This window comes from Lacerta agilis, chromosome 1 (genome assembly GCF_009819535.1).
Source record: "Lacerta agilis isolate rLacAgi1 chromosome 1, rLacAgi1.pri, whole genome shotgun sequence".
In the NCBI taxonomy this organism is placed as follows: Eukaryota; Metazoa; Chordata; class Lepidosauria; order Squamata; family Lacertidae; genus Lacerta; species Lacerta agilis.
Window position 1 is genome coordinate 11,471,722 of NC_046312.1, and position 17,375 is coordinate 11,489,096.

A 17,375-nucleotide genomic window follows, 5' to 3' on the forward strand; every position below is an offset into this window, starting at 1 on the left:
CAATTTCATCCTCGCAACAACCCTGTGAGGTAGAGGTTAGGTGAAGAGAGGGCGACTGGCCCAAGGTCAGCCACTGAGTTTCATGGCTGAGAGGGGATTTGAACCCTGCTCTCCCAAGTCACAGCCCGACATTCTAACCACTACGCCACACAGGCTCTCCCACCCACCTATCGAACAATGGGTATTGGGAACACCCCTCACTCAAGGCTTTGAAATAATTTATGGCACTTAAGTTAAAAACAGAAAGTATAAGGGATAATAATAAAAAAACTAAAAAGGAGACAGTTTACCAAAAATTGAAAAGAGAACCGTGTTGAGGATGAAGAAAGTCAATTGGAAGAAAAGGAGAGTTGAATGTTAAACTCGAAAAATTAGAATATCGTGGAAAGGTTCGTTTCTTTCAGTAGTTCAACTTAAAAGGTGAAACTAATATATGAGATAGACTCATGACATGCAAAGCGAGATATGTCAAGCCTTTATTTGTTATAATTGTGATGATTATGGCGTACAGCTGATGAGAAACCCAAATTAACAATCTCAACTTTGGGGTTTTCATCAGCCGTATGCCATAATCATCACAATTATAACAAGCAAAGGCTTGACACATCTTGCTTTGCATGTCATGAGTCTATCTCATATATTAAACTCCAGTAGCTAATGAAAACAATTGCTTACATAAATGGACTTTTCCACGATGTTCTAATTTTCCGAGTTTCACCTGTATGGTACTGGTATATATATTTCGTGGTCGAGTTGTTTTGTGTAAGTTTCCGTACATTATTATGTTTTATTTGTATCTTTTTGGTTTTTTGTTCTGTTGCTGTTTGTTTGTGTTTTGTTCGATTGGGCATTATTATTTTTATGTTTAGTTTGATAATTGTGTGTGCATGTGTTGTAAAATAAACTAGAAATGAAATGTAATGAAATACATCTTGCTCTCCTCCCTGCACATTTCTCCTTCAAACCTCTGCAGAGGTACAGATGGGGAGAATCTGAAGAAGTGCTCCCATCCCCCCATCACCTGAAAGAATCCGAGAACTGAAGAATTAGAAGGGGTCCCTGTGGGTTATCTAGTCCAAACCCCTCCCCCAATGCAGGGATATCATCTATGGCTCCCCGTTTGTGGAATGCTCTCCCCAGGAAGGCTCAGGTGGTGCCTTCATTCTATACCTTTAGGTGCCAGGTGAAAACGTTCCTCTTTAACCAGGCCTTTGGCACGGGTGGCGCTGTGGGCACAGAGCCTAGGGCTTGCCGATCAGAAGGTCGGTGGTTCGAATCCCCAAGACGGGGTGAGCTCCCATTGCTCGATCCCTGCTCCTGCCAACCTAGCAGTTCGAAAGCACACCAGTGCAAGTAGATAAATAGGTACCGCTCCAGCGGGAAGGTAAGCGGCGTTTCTGTGCGCTGCTCTGGTTCACCAGAAGCGGCTTAGTCATGCTGGCCACATGACCCGGAAGCTGTACACCGGCTCCCTCGGCCAACAAAGCGAGATGAGCGCCGCAACCCCAGAGTTGGACAGGACTGGACCTAATGGTCAGGGGTCCCTTGGCTCATGGACGTCTGATGCCCTTTTAAATGTGTTGTGGAAGAGGGCGTTATTGGTTTGCTTCTGTTCTTAATTTTATCATGTATCCTGTGCTTTTAATATTGAAGTGTTAACGTTGTGAACCGTCCCAAGATCTACGAGTATAGGGCGGTTTAAAAATTTAATATATAGTAGTAATAATAATAAGTAACTCAAGTACCCATGACGGGTGGCCATCCAACCTCTGTTTAAAAATGTCTAAGGAAGGAGAGTCCACCACCTTCCGAGGGAGCCAAACAGATGGCCTGGAGGGGAGAGCATTTCTGGACTCCCTCCCCAGTTCCTCTCCAAATTTGTGTGCATGTATGTACACCCCCACCCCACAATCAGTTCCTTCTGCAAGAACCTCTCATCCACCCCCACCCAAGTGGGAAATGAGACTCTTAAAACCCACAGCACCAGAGCTCGTAATAAACAAAGCAAAGCTCTGGAGAAGAAGGGGCGCTCTTAATAACGCTGAACTTTTACATCTGCTTTTTTGCAAGCTGCCTTTGTATTTAAGTCTGAACGAGACATACCGCTCCTCCGGAGTCTCCACATGAAACGTTCTTTCAATTACTGTAGTCCACTGCAGGCACCGGATGATGAATGTGTTTGGTTTGGGTCTCTCCGTCTTCATCAACTGGCACTCTAGCACAGATCGAGGGAGGGAAGTCATGGTATGTAAGCAGGTTTAAATAATCATTTGTCTTTATTCTTATCTAACAAACTGTTGCGATTCATCAGGCGTGGAAATCTCCGCAAGTAGCTCTTTGGGAGAGGGGCAACCGCCGGCTGAGCCGAGCAAACAGAACAGGCGGGTGGATGGGACGCCTTCAAGACTCTTGATAGCGCAGAATACAGCCGCTGGAAATTCTGCCCGGCCAAAGATTATGACATGGGGGCACGAAACAAAGCTCGGCTGGCACTGTGCGTTTTCCGCAATCCGCAAGACAGAAGTTTAGCACGGCGCTGAGAAACTGCCCCAGATTTCTGCGAAGATCTGACACCTGTACCCGTGCCATGCTTTAACCTCAACACACACACACACACACACACCCCACAGCCACCACAAAAAAAGAATTCTGTGCTCACAAAACTGAAATTCTGCACCAAGAAAAACTGGATTCTGCGACTTGTATAAAATGAGCTGGCACAATTTATCCTGGGTCCACCCGCCAAGAGGCAGGGATACAAAAAGTTATGTTGTTCACTTATACCCTGCACATCTGGCTGGGTTTCCCCAGCCACTCTGGGCAGCTTCTAGCACATATAAAAACATAGTAAAATATCGGCTGTTAAAAATGTCTACCTCCAATGGACACTTTTTTCAAAGCCACCCATCTGCCGTCTGACATTTCGGCCAGGCACTGCCCAGGCACTTTCAAACATACCCTTGGCATGTGGCCTTCGGAAGGCTGCCCAGCAGGGAACATGGCCCTCGGGTTGACCCCCCCTCCCATTGATCTATACTGTCTTTTGTGCCATTTCTTTTTCTTGTACCCTACTTTGTGAGAGAGCGGCCCCCAAAAGCAGTTTTAAAACATTTCCAAAGTTCCCCACCCTCTTTCTTACAATGTGTGGTGATTTTTTTAAAAAAAAGTGTGAGATCTCCAAGTTGTGCATTGTGTTTATGTCACCGGCAGCCAACAAGAGATTTGGGTTTTTTTGTTTGTTTGTTTTTTTAAACTAAACAATTTCCACCACCCCCATTGCATTTTAATACCACGCACTGAATTGACTTTTGCTCCAGCAAAGCACCCTTGCTTACACAGGGCGCTTGAAACCTCAGAGTATTAATGAAGATATGAACACAAATTCAAAAAGAGCCAGTGTGGTGTAGTGGTTGAGAGTGGTAGACTGGTAATCTGGTGAACCGGGTTCGATTCCCCGCTCCTCCACATGCAGCTGCTGGGTGACCTTGGGCTAATCACACTTCTCTGAAGTCTCTCAGCCTCACTCACGTCACAGAGTGTTTGTTGTGGGGGAGGAAGGGAAAGGAGAATGTTAGCTGCTTTGAGACTCCTTCGGGTAGTGATAAAGTGAGATATCAAATCCAAACTCTTTTTCTTCGTCTTCAAATCCGCTTTCAAGAGAATATAACTCACTCAACTTGCAAAACACCAGCTCTTTGGATATGTGCCATGGGCGCACTCTGGCCAAGGATGGTTCTATTAGTGTGGCAACTTAAAGAGCATGCCTGCTTTTAAACTGAAAGCTTTTAATTTGCACACTTACAGCTAGATTAAATATTTATTGCCATTGGCTGAGTTTTCTCCACACACACACACCCTTTATCCTCCTTTAGATGCTGCATTTTGGACCGTATAGTTTATGCCTCATTTGCTGCTGAAATTGGGAAGCTTCTCCACGAGTACTTTCCGTGTGTGGGTGGGTGGGTTTTTTTTTTAATGGCAAGATCATCTAGTTTTTCATTCATGGCACACCAAGGTTACATGCCGTCCTACTAAAGGGAGTGCAATTAGGTTTTAAAAGTGCATTAAATGAGTAATGAAGAATGAAAGGCGCGCTTTAGTGAGATCAGCACACAAATGCCCTAATTCTGCTAAATCTGGGAGTGTTAAAACTGGAAATGCAGGGAGAGCCAGAGGCGCTGTCATCACCTGTGCTTTTTTTCCAGCGTGTCGGAACCACCACCTCTTAGGTGGGCGCCATTGCCATTGTAAGAGAATAAGGGAGGTTCTTTTCCTAGAAAAAACATCATTGCATTTAACTGACCTGCGCCAGAACCAGGGGCAGCGGCATCTGTTCAGGGCTGCCCTGAGTTGCCCGGTGACTTACTGTAACAACCTCATGGTGAGTTCCGGCACCTATTTTTCTTGGTCATCACAAGTCTGCAGTCGTGGGTGTCACCTCACCCACTCAACAGGGGTGCATACAAATCTCCTCCCAGGGTTTTCTTGACTCTGAACCAGTGGTTTTCAACCAGAGTGCCGTGCCACCCTGGGCTGCCTTGAATGATGGTCAGGGGTGCCGCAGGCAACACTGGCCTCTGTCCCTCTTTCCTTCCTTCCCTCTCTCCTCTGATGTCCTCTCACATCTCTGCCTCCCAAAGGCTTGCACAGCTATTTGTTGCAGCAGCCCTGGCTATAAGCTCCACAGGCGAATGGTGCCTCTGGGAGACAGCTCTCTTTGGGGCGGGGGGGGGGGGGGCAGCTCAGAGACCAGGGGCGGCAGCAGCAGCAGTTGCCCGGAGGACTCTCAAGGAGAGGAGGCTGAGGGAACACTCCACAAGGGAGGGTGTTTGAAAAGGGGTGAGAGGTTGCCAGCTCTGCAGGCAAGGGGTGGCATAACTGGGCTCCTGAGCCCCACAGGGGTGCCACAGGAAGGATGTAGTTGGTCAAGGGAGCTGTGGACTCAAAAAAGGTTGAAAACCTCTGCTCTAGACTGTTGGTCCATTTACAGCCAGCTTGGGGCTCTCAATGCCCCAAGTCTACTACTGCCTAATCAGGGCTTGGGAGAATTCCGCCATGAACCAATCCCTTGCGTTTGTTTTGTTTTCTTCCTTGGCTTGATGCGGAAACGAGGCGGCCATTTTCCCAGGTGCAAAGATAGATGGCACCTGCTAGGGCAGCCTTCGGCAACTCTGGTTTGGACTACAACTCCCATCAGCCACAGGCAGAACAGCTGGTGGGAGCTGTAGTCCAAAATATCTGAAGAGCACCAGAGCTGCCGAAGGCAACTGTGGAGACCTGACACTAGGCACTCCCACCCCCTGCTATTTGGCACTGTGGGGGGGGGGGGGAGTGAAGACACAAAAGCCAAGATTAATCAGCCACTGCCAATCCCAGCTTGGACTAAAACATGCATTGGCAAAAGTGTGGAAAGCAATATAGGAGGAGGAAAACGTGGCAGCAGTCGAAATTATTCTGACCTCAAGTATGACACCCTATTATTGCTTTTCGATACGAGGAAAGGAATGAGGCCATTTAGAATCGACACGTTTCCTCTAAATCAGCGCTGTCCCGTTGATATTTGCTAAGCTTGCTGATCCAGCAGTCCTTAAAAGCACACAGCAAGATGAATAATAGAGATTTGTCAGTTAATAACCACTATAATTCAAGTATGTCACGCAGAAATGTTTTGTTTAGTGAACAATATGCTGTCTAATTACCCTGCTCAATCATTACAGAACGCATCAAGAAGGGGAGAAAGCTTCGTTCGAAAACTTGCACGATACTTTAAAAGAAAAAAAAAGGGTGGTGGTGGAATTATGCTACTTCGTTGTGCTTTTTTAACAAGGTCGCTTCCTGAACTACAGCCTCACCCCACCCAATTAAACAGCTTAAGCGCACTGGCAGTAAGAAAACTTGCACTGCATTGGGGATTACGGAGGATGGCTGTGTTGTTTCTGGAAGTGTGAATTAGGACAGGCCTGCATTAAGACACCAAAGGAACCTTCTCCTGGGCTTCACATTGGAATCCAGTTGGCCACAGTGAGAACAGGATGCTGGATTAGGTGGGCCCTTCGCCTGATCCAGCAGGGCTCTTTCCAGTGTTCCTGGGATGATGCTACATCATACATCGGGCATTCTGAGACATGGCGAGATTTCATTTTTAATTTTTAAATAGCTAGCAGCTTTCCAAATGCAGCTGCCAGGTAAGCCTACAGCTTGGGAGACCACGACGAGAAGGGGAAGGTTTCTACGCACCAGCTCCAGTAACCTGAACCCCAACAGCCACTAAGGATGGCTCATACTGATGCCAGGATTCTTGTTCCCAGCAAGCTCTTTGCAGTGCAGTTGTGCTACCTTTCCAAGCGCAATTCGAAGTGTTCGCGTTGACCTTTAAAGCCCTAAACAGCCTTGGCCCAGTATACCTGAAGGAGCATCTCCACCCCCCATCGTTCAGCCCAGACACTGAGGTCCAGCGCCGAGGGCCTTCTGGCGGTCCCCTCCCTGCGAGAAGTGAGGCTGCAGGGAACCAGGCAGAGGGCCTTCTCGGTAGTGGCACCCTCCCATCAGATGTCAAGGAAATAAACAACTATCTGCCTTTTAGAAGACATCTGAAGGCAGCTCTATTTAGGGAAGTTTTTAATGTTTGGTGTTTTATTATGCTTTTCCTATTTGCTGGAAGCTGCACAGAGTGGCTGGGGCACCCCTGTCAGAAGGGTGGCATATGCATAATTAATTATGATTATGGTGATTTTCCCCCCCAGTACATCTAGATACAAACTTACACCACTTTACTTAAGGGACCAGTTTGGTCCCTAATTGCCTATTCTGAAACAAAACACCCAGAAACAAAACCAAAAAAACACAAAACACCAACCCAAACCCCACCTACCCTACCCCTATTCCTACCTGCCATTTCCCCATGGAAAGGAGTTAGTGTAAATGTTAAAACTATGACTTGTTTGTGTTGGTTGGATCTCTGAAGGGTAGGTTGGACGGTGCAAAGTGTTTCTTATGTGAACAGACAACCGGGCATTCATATGCAAATTGTTGTTGTGAGGGTAAGAGGCACCAGGCATTATACCAGCGACTTCCTAGAATGTCAAAATATTTACTCTGTCTCCAAACACTTAAAATGAAAGGGAGAGAGAGAGAGGACAGAGTAACTCTTCATGCAGTGGAAGTGTTAAACTGGCTCCCCCTTTGATGACACGGAGATCAGCGAGAAAGGATCCTTCAATCTCCTGTTTGTCACTAGAGGGTTTTCTAAGACGACTTGGGGGGTGGGGGGTTACAGGAGTGATGCAGAGAAGGCAGTTGGGATACCAGGCTGTTTTCAGAAGCACAAAATAATGGGCGAAATCCCAGGACTAGCAGCCACGCTGCTTTATTAATTACATTTGCTTCTGGTTTCAGGCGCAGTTTGGGTTTCCCTGATGGGTGGGCCTGCATCAAGAGCAGGACAGTGACTTCATATGGATCTTAAACAGCACTGGGGACAAGACAGCAACCTTTTCTAGTAGCCTGTTTGGTTTCTATGCTGAGCACACAGCGGTCCATTTCTCCACCGCTGGCCAGTTCATACACATGCATGAAATACCTGGTCACCTATAGCTACCAGAAAAGCCCTATAGGCGACCAGGAATTCCATGTAGGAGACTGAAATAAAAGGCAGGTTTTGTTGCAGCAAAATGAAGAGATTGATAGTCATATGATTCCTGGTCCTACGATCAGTAAGTGGCCTTGTGGGTTTTTTAATCCGATTTTCTTTTTCAACAGGTCATCTGGAAGGAGTTTTTGTTATGTCTCTCTTAACTTTTTGGTTTGTCAGCTGGAAAGAAGCCCTTGCTCATTGGTGTGCATGTTTTTTTCTAAGATAAGAAATTAAAAATCATAATTCATAAAATTTATACACCACTTGAGAGATGACACAGTCCCATTATGTGGGGTGACAAATACAGTGGTACCTCGAAAGTCGAACAGAATCCATTCCGGAAGTCCGTTCGACTTCCAAAATGTTCAGAAACCAAGGCGCGGCTTCTGATTGGCTGCAGGAAGCTCCTGCAGCCAATCGGAAGCCGCGTCAGACGTTCGGGTTCCAAAGAACATTTGCAAACTGGAACACTCACTCCCGAGTTTGTGGCGTTTGGGAGCCAAAAACGTTCGACTCACAAGGCATTTGGGATCCAAGGTACGACTGCATAACTAAATAAATTAAATATGCCCATGGTACCAAGTCTGCAACAAACACCAGAGACCATTGAATCAGATAAATTATGCTTCAAATAAGTTTTAGTAAGCAAGCAAGAGACACTAAAAGGATGGTTGTTGAGAAAATACTCACGGGCCACAGAAAAGTTATTTAAGGGGGATTCTCTCTGGTCCACATCTTGCGGCCGCTCCTTGTACCCAATGAACGTTCCATCATTTTTCAACAGGAAATACCTTGGCCTCCATGTTTTAATGTACTCCCCTGGAAAGGTTGATGTGAAGAAAAACAAAACAGCGCCTGGTAAATGTGGGTAATTGTATATTCATTTCGTTTCAACCTTTTCTACGCCACTTGGCACCACAGTTTTTAAGCGGTGCATAAGGATGAGATTGCAATGGAGACTCGTAAGATAAAACTGGTTAAAATGAACCATGGAAATCAGAGAAAATAATTTGAAATGCCCAATGAAATAAATAAATACTGTGCTGAAGCCAAAACGCTTGCTGCAGGTAAACAGCGTGCGTTGCACCTACCAAAGTTCAATTCTGAGCAGACCTGTGAAATGAAAACAAGTTAGCCACATGCAGAAATTTCAAATAATCCACCCTACACAGAGACTAACAGTGGATGCAAACCAGCTGTCCTGCGTTGAAAAGCAGAATAGAAAGGAAAACAAACACCACCAACTCGACGGTGAACCCCAGACTACGCCACGTAACTTAATAGTTAAATTATGCTTTAGTTCACTTATCCTGTTGTTTTGGGGCGAGACCTATATTCCCGAACGCAGCAGGGAATTGCAGCGAGGGCGAAACATTTCCTCCAACCCTACCCAGCACACTGAGTGACTCAGCTCATGCCAACAGGAAACCTGCAGTTGTGTGCAATGACACAGTGTGACCCATAGGGGGCCTCCCTCCACACAGTCACAGAGCGTTTTGCTAGAAAGTCTACAAAGGCAGGTACAGCACAGCACAAGGAGGAATGTTGCGGCACATTAAAAGGCCAACCCGTTTTTATAATGGGATAGGCTTCCATGGACTTCTTCTGCAAGTTGCAAATGCGCCTGCAGTTAGCTTTTCTTCTGCAGCTGCACAACCTGATGCCCGTTTCATTTCTTATATTAACAATTACGGGAATGGGGAGATGGAGGACTTGTAAAGCACCGAGAAAAACAAAGATTTGTTGACAACTCCCCAAGTTTTCGGAATGCAGACCCGTTTCAACACCCCTCTCCCCTTAAAAATAAATATTTTTTACTACTTCAGAGTAATAAATAAATAAGAATAAAAATGAGTTTGGGAATCACAAATCACAGATCACAGCAATCACAACTTGTCCTAAAACTGTTCAGAGCTTCTAGAGATTCACGAGCAGGGAGGAAACCTGTGTGCGCACTTTCCCCCACTCAGCATCAAAGCCCTTAATAATAAATGCAGTAAGTCGCTTATTTGATCCCCTAATTGCAACGCCTGACTTGAAAGAGATGGAGTTCCCCTCTCTTAACACTGAAAAGTAATATAATATTTACTCTCAGTGTGCTTGATCATAGGCAATGCTTATTTCCCAAAACCCAGATCTCTATTTAAAACAGCTTAATTTAAAAAAAAAAAAAAAAAAGTACTACAGCTACAACTACCATGAGTTATTGCACAGAACACCTGTAAGCCGTGAGGCACCGGACAAAGAAAAAAGAAATAAAACAGCCGTTAAGTTTTTTTTTTTTTTAATGCAATTTCAATAAAAATGGAAAGAAACGTTTACTTTGTGCAATTAAAAATGAAAGCATTTAACCACCCTGGAGTCCAGACAACTGGACTAGAAACCAGATTCCAAGAGAAATTCTACCCATACACCAATTGTTGCTGGCATCTGTCTGTCTTGAGAGACAATGGAGCGCGCCTCTTGGGGGTGTGTGTGTGTTAAAGTCAAACTGCTGCATTAGCAGCACTGAAGTGACCTCCCTGGGGTGCAAGCCCAGGCAGTATGTGTGTATGGAGGGTCCTGGGCTGCCCAGCCAACAAGACCCCCCCCCTTGACCTCGCTGATGTGGTCCAAAGGAAAGCAAGGCATTACGTTTGGCACCAGCTTGGCTGCAGGAGTTGCCGGAAGGAGGCGTACAAGGCGCCAACTAACCGTCTTAGGAACTTCACTCTGGATTTGTGTGGGTTTTAGTCTTTTCTTCTCCCAAAGATATCCTGCCAGGCAGCAGAGCTTTAGGATCATGGTTTTCCTTCTTCTAGGCGGGCAACCTTCCCAAGTTGATGAGACCCATCTGCCCCTCATTTCCCTCTACAACACGTGAAGAAGAAGAGGAGGAGGAGGAGGAGGAGGAGGAGGAGGAAGATCGAGTTTGGATTTGATATCCCGCTTTATCACTACCCGAAGGAGTCTCAAAGCAGCTAACATTCTCCTTTCCCTTCCTCCCCCACAACAAACACTCTGTGAGGTGAGTGGGGCTGAGAGACTTCAGAGAAGTGTGACTAGCCCAAGTCACCCAGCAGCTGCATGTGGAGGAGCGGAGACGCGAACCCGGTTCACCAGATTACGAGTCTACCGCTCTTATTAAGATCTAAGATGGCGGCACACAAGATTCACAGCCGGCAGGAACTCCTAAGGGTCAATTGTTACAGTGCGAATAAGCTGTAAGAGCTGGTTATTTTCGCTCAGGCAACAGTATGGTGGAAGTAGCTAAAATACCAAGCTCTCCATGGATCACTACCCGCTTAGGGAAGAGGCAAAGGCGACACAGAGAGAGGAAGCAAAGGTGGGGCTGGCGGGCTTTATCAGCAGCCAGAAAGACTGCTGTGAACATCATTGCCAGAGATTTCAACCATGCTGAACTTAAAACTGTGCTCACTGGAAAAGGTCTATTCGAATATAAAATATGGTTACAGGACTTTACAGCTCCCACATCTGAACTAGACTGACCATAGGTCGCTGTTCCTTCTTCCAGCATACATCCCCTCAGGAAACGGGCTCTCACTATAACAAGGACCGTTAAAATCTGGCATGAATGTGCCATTGACCAGCTGAAGGACTGTTTCAAGAGAACCAATTGAAATATTTTCAACTATTCAGTTCTATGCTATATCAACCGCTGCACAAGTATTGTTTTTGTGTCGTTTTTTGTGTTGTTTTTATGGGAAAGCATCCAATTTCATTGCATTTATACAATGATAATAAAGAAATCTTATCTTATCTTTTCTTATCTTAGTTGTTGTTCAGTCGTGTCCGACTCTTCGTGACCCCATGGACCAGAGCACGCCAGGCACGCCTATCTTTCACTGCCTCCCGCAGTTTGGCCAAACTCATGCTAGTCGTTTCGAGAACACTATCTTAACCACTATACCACACGGGCTCTCCAGTGTGGCTCTGGCTTGCCTTCTTGACTGTTGGACCCACTAATTGGTCTCATTCGTTCAATCCCCTGGAGCCTGTCTTTGCTTGCAGAGGAAGTCCCTAACTCACCAAGAGTTTGAGACACATTAGCCACCCTCACTTGGCTTAGTTGGTCAGTTGAAGACGTCCTCAAGGTGTGGCCTCTGTCGCACACTGACAACATCTAGGAGCCGCAAGTGGGAGCTGAGTGCAGGGTGGGGACCAAAGGTGGAGAAACTACTCCAGAAGGAGCATGATGTGTCCCCCACCAGAGGTACTACCCCTCCCATAACACTCCATACAATCCCCTATACCAGGCATAGGCAACCTTCGGCTCTCCAGATGTTTTGGCCTACAACTCCCATGATCCCTAGCTAACAGGACCAGTGGTCAGGGATGATGGGAATTGTAGTCCGAAACATCTGGAGCCGAAGGTTGCCTATGCCTGCCCTATACCAATAGTGAACACACAATCTGAGTATGTGTCCCTAATGGGGCCACCCTCACACAAGGGGTTGGGTCTGGGGGAAACCCCAAAGTGCAGAAATTGGTAGGGTGGAGAGTCCAAAAAGACAACATGTGGTGGGGTTGGGAAATAAAGAGCCTTTGGGAACTTATATACAATGAATTATTTTTTTAAAAAAAACTGTTCAAAATAACGTTGAATAAAAAAACCTGAAGCCTAGGCATAATGGCACCAGGTATCGCAAGGGAGAAAAAAGGATATTTTTGTATGCAACAACGGCAGCAAGGATGCTGATTGTCAGGGGGTGGAAAGGAGATAAAACTCCATCAAAAGAGGAATGGCAAGTAAAAATGCTTGAATACATGGAACTAGCATATATGACGGAAAAGACCAGAGATAATTCAACACAAAAGTTCAAAAGGGAATGGGAAATCTATAGACAATATTTAAAAGAACAGTGTCCCCGTATAAAAACTTTTGTTGTTGTTGTTGTTTAGTTGTGTCCGACTCTTCGTGACCCCATGGACCAGAGCATGCCAGGCACTCCTGTCTCCATGGATCACTGCCTTGTCGTGGCGAAGGGGCTTGAATAACTCAAGAGAAGCTATAAATTATGCTGTGCAGGGCCACCAAAGATGGACAGGTCATAGTGGAGAGTTTGGACCAAACATGATCCACCTGGAGCAGGAACTGGCAAGCCACTCCAGTATCCCTGCCAAGAAAACTCCATGGACAAGGACAACAGGCATAAAAACTTTAGAATGGTTTGAATAACTCTCGGAACTGATTAAGGTATAATGAAGTCAAATAAGATTTAATAAGGATAAAGTTTATTGAAAAATAGAGGCAAGTAATTAAGAAAACAAAGAACTCATATCAAGGAAGTTGATGGAACATTTTTGTGAATTTGTGACATATTGTTCTATTGGTTTGTTTGTTTGTTTAAGATGTATTGTGCTTCTTTTGTTTTGTTTTGTTTCTTTTCTTTTTTCAAGTTTTTGTTGTTTGTAAGTGTTGATTTTTTTTTAAAGATTTTATTATTTTACCATAAAACAAAGCAAAAACAACATTAGACATACATAAACACAATCAAAACATAATACACAATCAACAATATAGAACACAACAATACCATACAAAAAAGAAAAAATATACAAACCTTACCTAACACTTATCTTTGTTTCTCATCTTATTTTAAACTTCTTAGGGGAGGACTTCCCCTGATCCCTCCTCTGTCTTCAAAAACATATATTTTCTTTAGGTAGCTTCATTTCTTTTCCCATTGACTTATACTCAGTATCCTAATACTCTTTAAATTTATTTAAACCAATATATTTCTTAACTTATATTCTATATCTTAGAACCTTCTTATACAAATAGATCTATCACATCAAAATTTCTTCTAAACCATTATCACTAACCTTAAATTTCTAAAAGCCGACTCTTTTATATATTTCTGCACAAAAATTCAAACATTCAGTTTAACATGCTTAACTAAATAGTCCTTAAATTTCTTCCAATCTTGCGACACCTTCTCCTCCCTCTGGTCTCGGATTCTGGCGGTCAGGTCTGCGAGCTCCATATACTGTAAGTGTTGATTTAAACCAATAAAGATTAATTTTTTAAAAAAACAGCTCAGTCAGAACTGAGCATGCTCAGTGGTTGCGGAAAGTTGGGTGACTGTTTTGGGGAAATGAAATGCTGGGGAAGAAGGGGTAATGGAATGGAGTAGTATCCTGGGGAAAGGCAGAGCTTGCTAACTGGAATCCTGAACAGCGAACATTCCACATTGCAAACCTTTCGTTGCAAGTCGCACTAGTGTACACCAAACCACAAGAATATAGGAATGAAAACAACGATCTCTGAACTGAAGGTGAACAGCACCTGGAGAGCTTTTTCTGTGCCTGTATTCTTCACTTGATAGAAAATTATTTATGCAAAGTGGTGCTGGCTGCATATGTCTTTTCTAGCTTGACCCAACTAGTGGCGCTCTGAGTGCTTGGCCAGATAATACAGCAATAGTGGCTGAACTGCGTTTGGGGGTTGGAAGTGGGAGGAGCAACTCCGGATTTTCTCTCCCTTACTCCCTTCACCGACAGGCGACCAGGACTTCCAGCAAGTATGCAACTGGGTTATGTGCAATAGATATGGCCAGTACAATAGCTGCGAACTTCCCTCGGAGCAGTGCAGCAAACTAAAATCCAGAAATGCCAAAGACAGAATCACTTCAGCGTTTCTTTCAAAAATGCTCAGGTAACTGGCTTTTGCAATCTGTGATTTTGCACAGAATGTTCACATCGAAACCAACAAGAGATTCTTCTTCTTCTTCTTCTTCTTCTTCTTCTTCTTCTTCTTCTTCTTCTTCTTCTTCTTCTTCTTCTTCACCATTTCCATATATCTGTTAAGGTTTCAGACCTTTTACATGTGGTGCCAACTACCCAAAACATCTCATTAAAAAAAAGAAGGTTAAAACAGCTCCGTTTTTCTTCTTGACCAGCTTGCAATTTAACTTTCGAATTCTACCATCATTTGCCTGGAGTGCATTTTAAAATCCTGCCTTCAGAAGAAAGAAGGGGAAAAAACACAACAGATGTCCTACATATTATTTTTCTGCTATTGTCATTTTTCATAGTGACAAGTGGAGATTTTTTTTCCATTTACATTTTGCAGTGCAAGTGTTTTAAAACAATGGTTTATTTCACTAATTAGCCTGCTGTTTTCTCAAACCAACAGTCGGCTTTAAACGACACACCAACCTGACCTTCCAGGGGCTGGCTGACACACTATATACTATGCACCCTTTAAAAAAGAACATGCTTTAATAAGCGGCGCACACTCCTTTTTGTAGAAGGAAGGTCTCCCACGTCCCAGAATCAGCCCCTGGCTATGTGCTCCCAAAAGGTGCTATTTACTGTAAATGGCAGAAGCAATAAGAACAGTTGAGGAAGCAGATGTTGAGCAGGAAGATGCTGAAGGGAGGAAAGATGAGACAAACCACCGCCGCCCCAAAAAATCAGAATTCTACAAATATTCAAAATATTAGGAACAGAATGAAGAAAACACACAAAATAGCAAACTGTGTGTGTGCACACAAACACACACAAACACACACACACACACACACACACACATTATCTTTACTTCACTTATTAAAGAGTAATTACTAGGAAAGGAATTGGGGTTCAGTTTCTGTTCCCCTTGTATAAAACTTAGGACATTTTTAAGAAGTAAAGTCTGAGATCAGTTGTCATTTTTAGAATGCTTTCAGAATGTCCATTATTAACTGTTGTTATTATTGCTTAAGGCAATCAATCAATCAATCAATCAATCAATAAAATATTATTATTTAACATGGCTTTCTCTAAGGCAGCATTTCAGCCAAAATATATCGTCCATGTGCAATGCCAGCTGAGCCTTCATTCTGCCTCTCATTCCATATTTTCATGTATCTGAAGAAGCGTGCATGCACACGAAAGCTCATACCAAGAACAAACTTAGTTGGTCTCTAAGGTGCTACTGGAAGGAATTTTGGATTTTTTTCTTTTATATTTTGTTTTGTCCGTATTTTCTGACACTAACCACACAGGAATAAATGAGCAGCAACCATGCATTCATCAATGGGCAAACGCTTCACACATGGATGAAACCAACTGATAGCAACTTTGCTTTCTCGGGAGTTTAAGTTGCCAGGGATTCTTCCAAGCCATTGGAAAGTCCCCCTAAAGTTTACTTCCCCAGCCAAAACCTTTTTGATTCCTCTCCTGCAAACTCTGGGCGAGGTGGGTCCTTTCAGAGGGAACACCTTGGGAGAAAGAAGATATTTAGGTGCTTTTTGAAGAGCAAATTGTAAAGGAAGAAGAGCAAATCTTCTGACAGAGCGTCGTTTTCCCAAGAGTCCGTTCCCTTTCGTGCTAGAATCAGGAAAGGGAAACGCCCATGGAGAAAGGGCATAAGAGCCTTGCTGGCCCAGGCCAGTGGCCCATCTAGACATAGAATTGCAGACTTGGAAGGGACCCCAAGGGTCATCTAGTCCAACCCCCTGCAATGCAGGAATAACTAGCCCAGCATCCTGTTTTCACAGTGACCAACTAGATCACAAATGGGACCCAAGCACAAGCGAACTCTCTTCTCCTGCGGTTTCCAGCAACTGGCATTCGGAGGCATTTACTGGTACTGCCTCTGACAGTGGAGGCTGAACATGGCCATCCAGGTCCAGTAACTGTTGATAAGCTTTGTCCTTCAAGAATTTACCCATCCCCCCTTTTAAAGCCATCTAAATCGGGGGCCACTGTTGCCTCCTGGGGCAGTGAGTTTCGCGGCTTAACCATTCACTGCTTGAAGAAGTGCTTTCTATTATCTTCTAAACCAGGGGTCGCCAAACTACGGCCCATGCGCTGGATCCGGCCCAATTGCCTTCAGGATCCGGCCCGCGAACGGTCTGTGGATCGGTGTGGGCAGTGGGGTTCTGTTCTCTCTCCCCCCCCCATTTCTTTTCGGCGATTTTTTCCCTGCACCGCCATTTCCCCCTCCCTCTCATGAACCGCGGTGGCGCCTCCTCCCTACCTCCTACTTAAAAGTGCGAGCAAAGGCGGACACCAGCCGGGGCCAATTGCCTGCAATGCTGTGTGAGGCCCTGGCTAAAGCTGTGCCGGAGCCCACCTCAGCACGGCGCAGGGATTGACCAATCAGTTTCCGTGCTGCGCTGAGGCAATCTCCGATGTGGCCCCTCATTCACTGAACTGCCGCTGACACGCAGCGACAGATCCTGCCGGGCACTCCGGCTGCTCTCCCTTCCTGCCTGCCGGTTGGTCCTGGCCGCTCCAGAGGCCGCCGCTGCCACTCGGTGAGAGGCCGGCCAGCGCCATCGCTGCCGCCACCCTCAACATGAAGGATTTTGAGTACCGGCAGCAGATACTCCGGCCCCCACAAGGTCTGAGGGGCAGTGGACTGGCCCCCTGCTGAAAAAGTTTACCAACCCCTGTTCTAAACATTCAGCATTGCTGGATATCCACAAGTCCTAGCATTAAAAGAACAGGGTTAGAAATTAGCCAGGTGTGTTTTCTGACTGGCATGGGTTCAATTGCGACCACGAGGAGATCTCTGGGTGCCAGGTTGGTGACTAATATCTCCATTTGGCTGGCCCCTCCTGCTTCTTAAGCAGGTAAGCATTAGAGCTTATTTACTGCATTTACATCCCACACTTTTCTTCAAGGAGTACTGTACATGGTTTACCTCCCTCCTCAGTGAATCCCTGCAATGGCCATGTGAGGTAGGGGGTTAAGGGGCTGTGACTGTCCCAAGGTCCCCCAGTGAGCTCAATGACTGAGAAGAAGAAGA

At 45.2% G+C, this 17,375-nt stretch overlaps 1 protein-coding gene across 2 annotated transcripts in view; it reads right to left on the reverse strand.

The window, feature by feature from the left end:
* AKT1 (AKT serine/threonine kinase 1) overlaps window positions 1-17,375 on the reverse strand; it is a 115,114-nt gene that overhangs the window by 27,097 nt on the left and 70,642 nt on the right. For both annotated transcript variants that reach the window (XM_033138566.1, XM_033138574.1), the window contains exons 3-4: window positions 8,324-8,452; window positions 2,104-2,215 (exon numbers count right to left, since the gene is read on the reverse strand). In XM_033138566.1, the coding sequence (XP_032994457.1) occupies window positions 2,104-2,215; window positions 8,324-8,452 (241 nt within the window). The remainder of the gene's footprint in view (window positions 1-2,103; window positions 2,216-8,323; window positions 8,453-17,375) is intronic.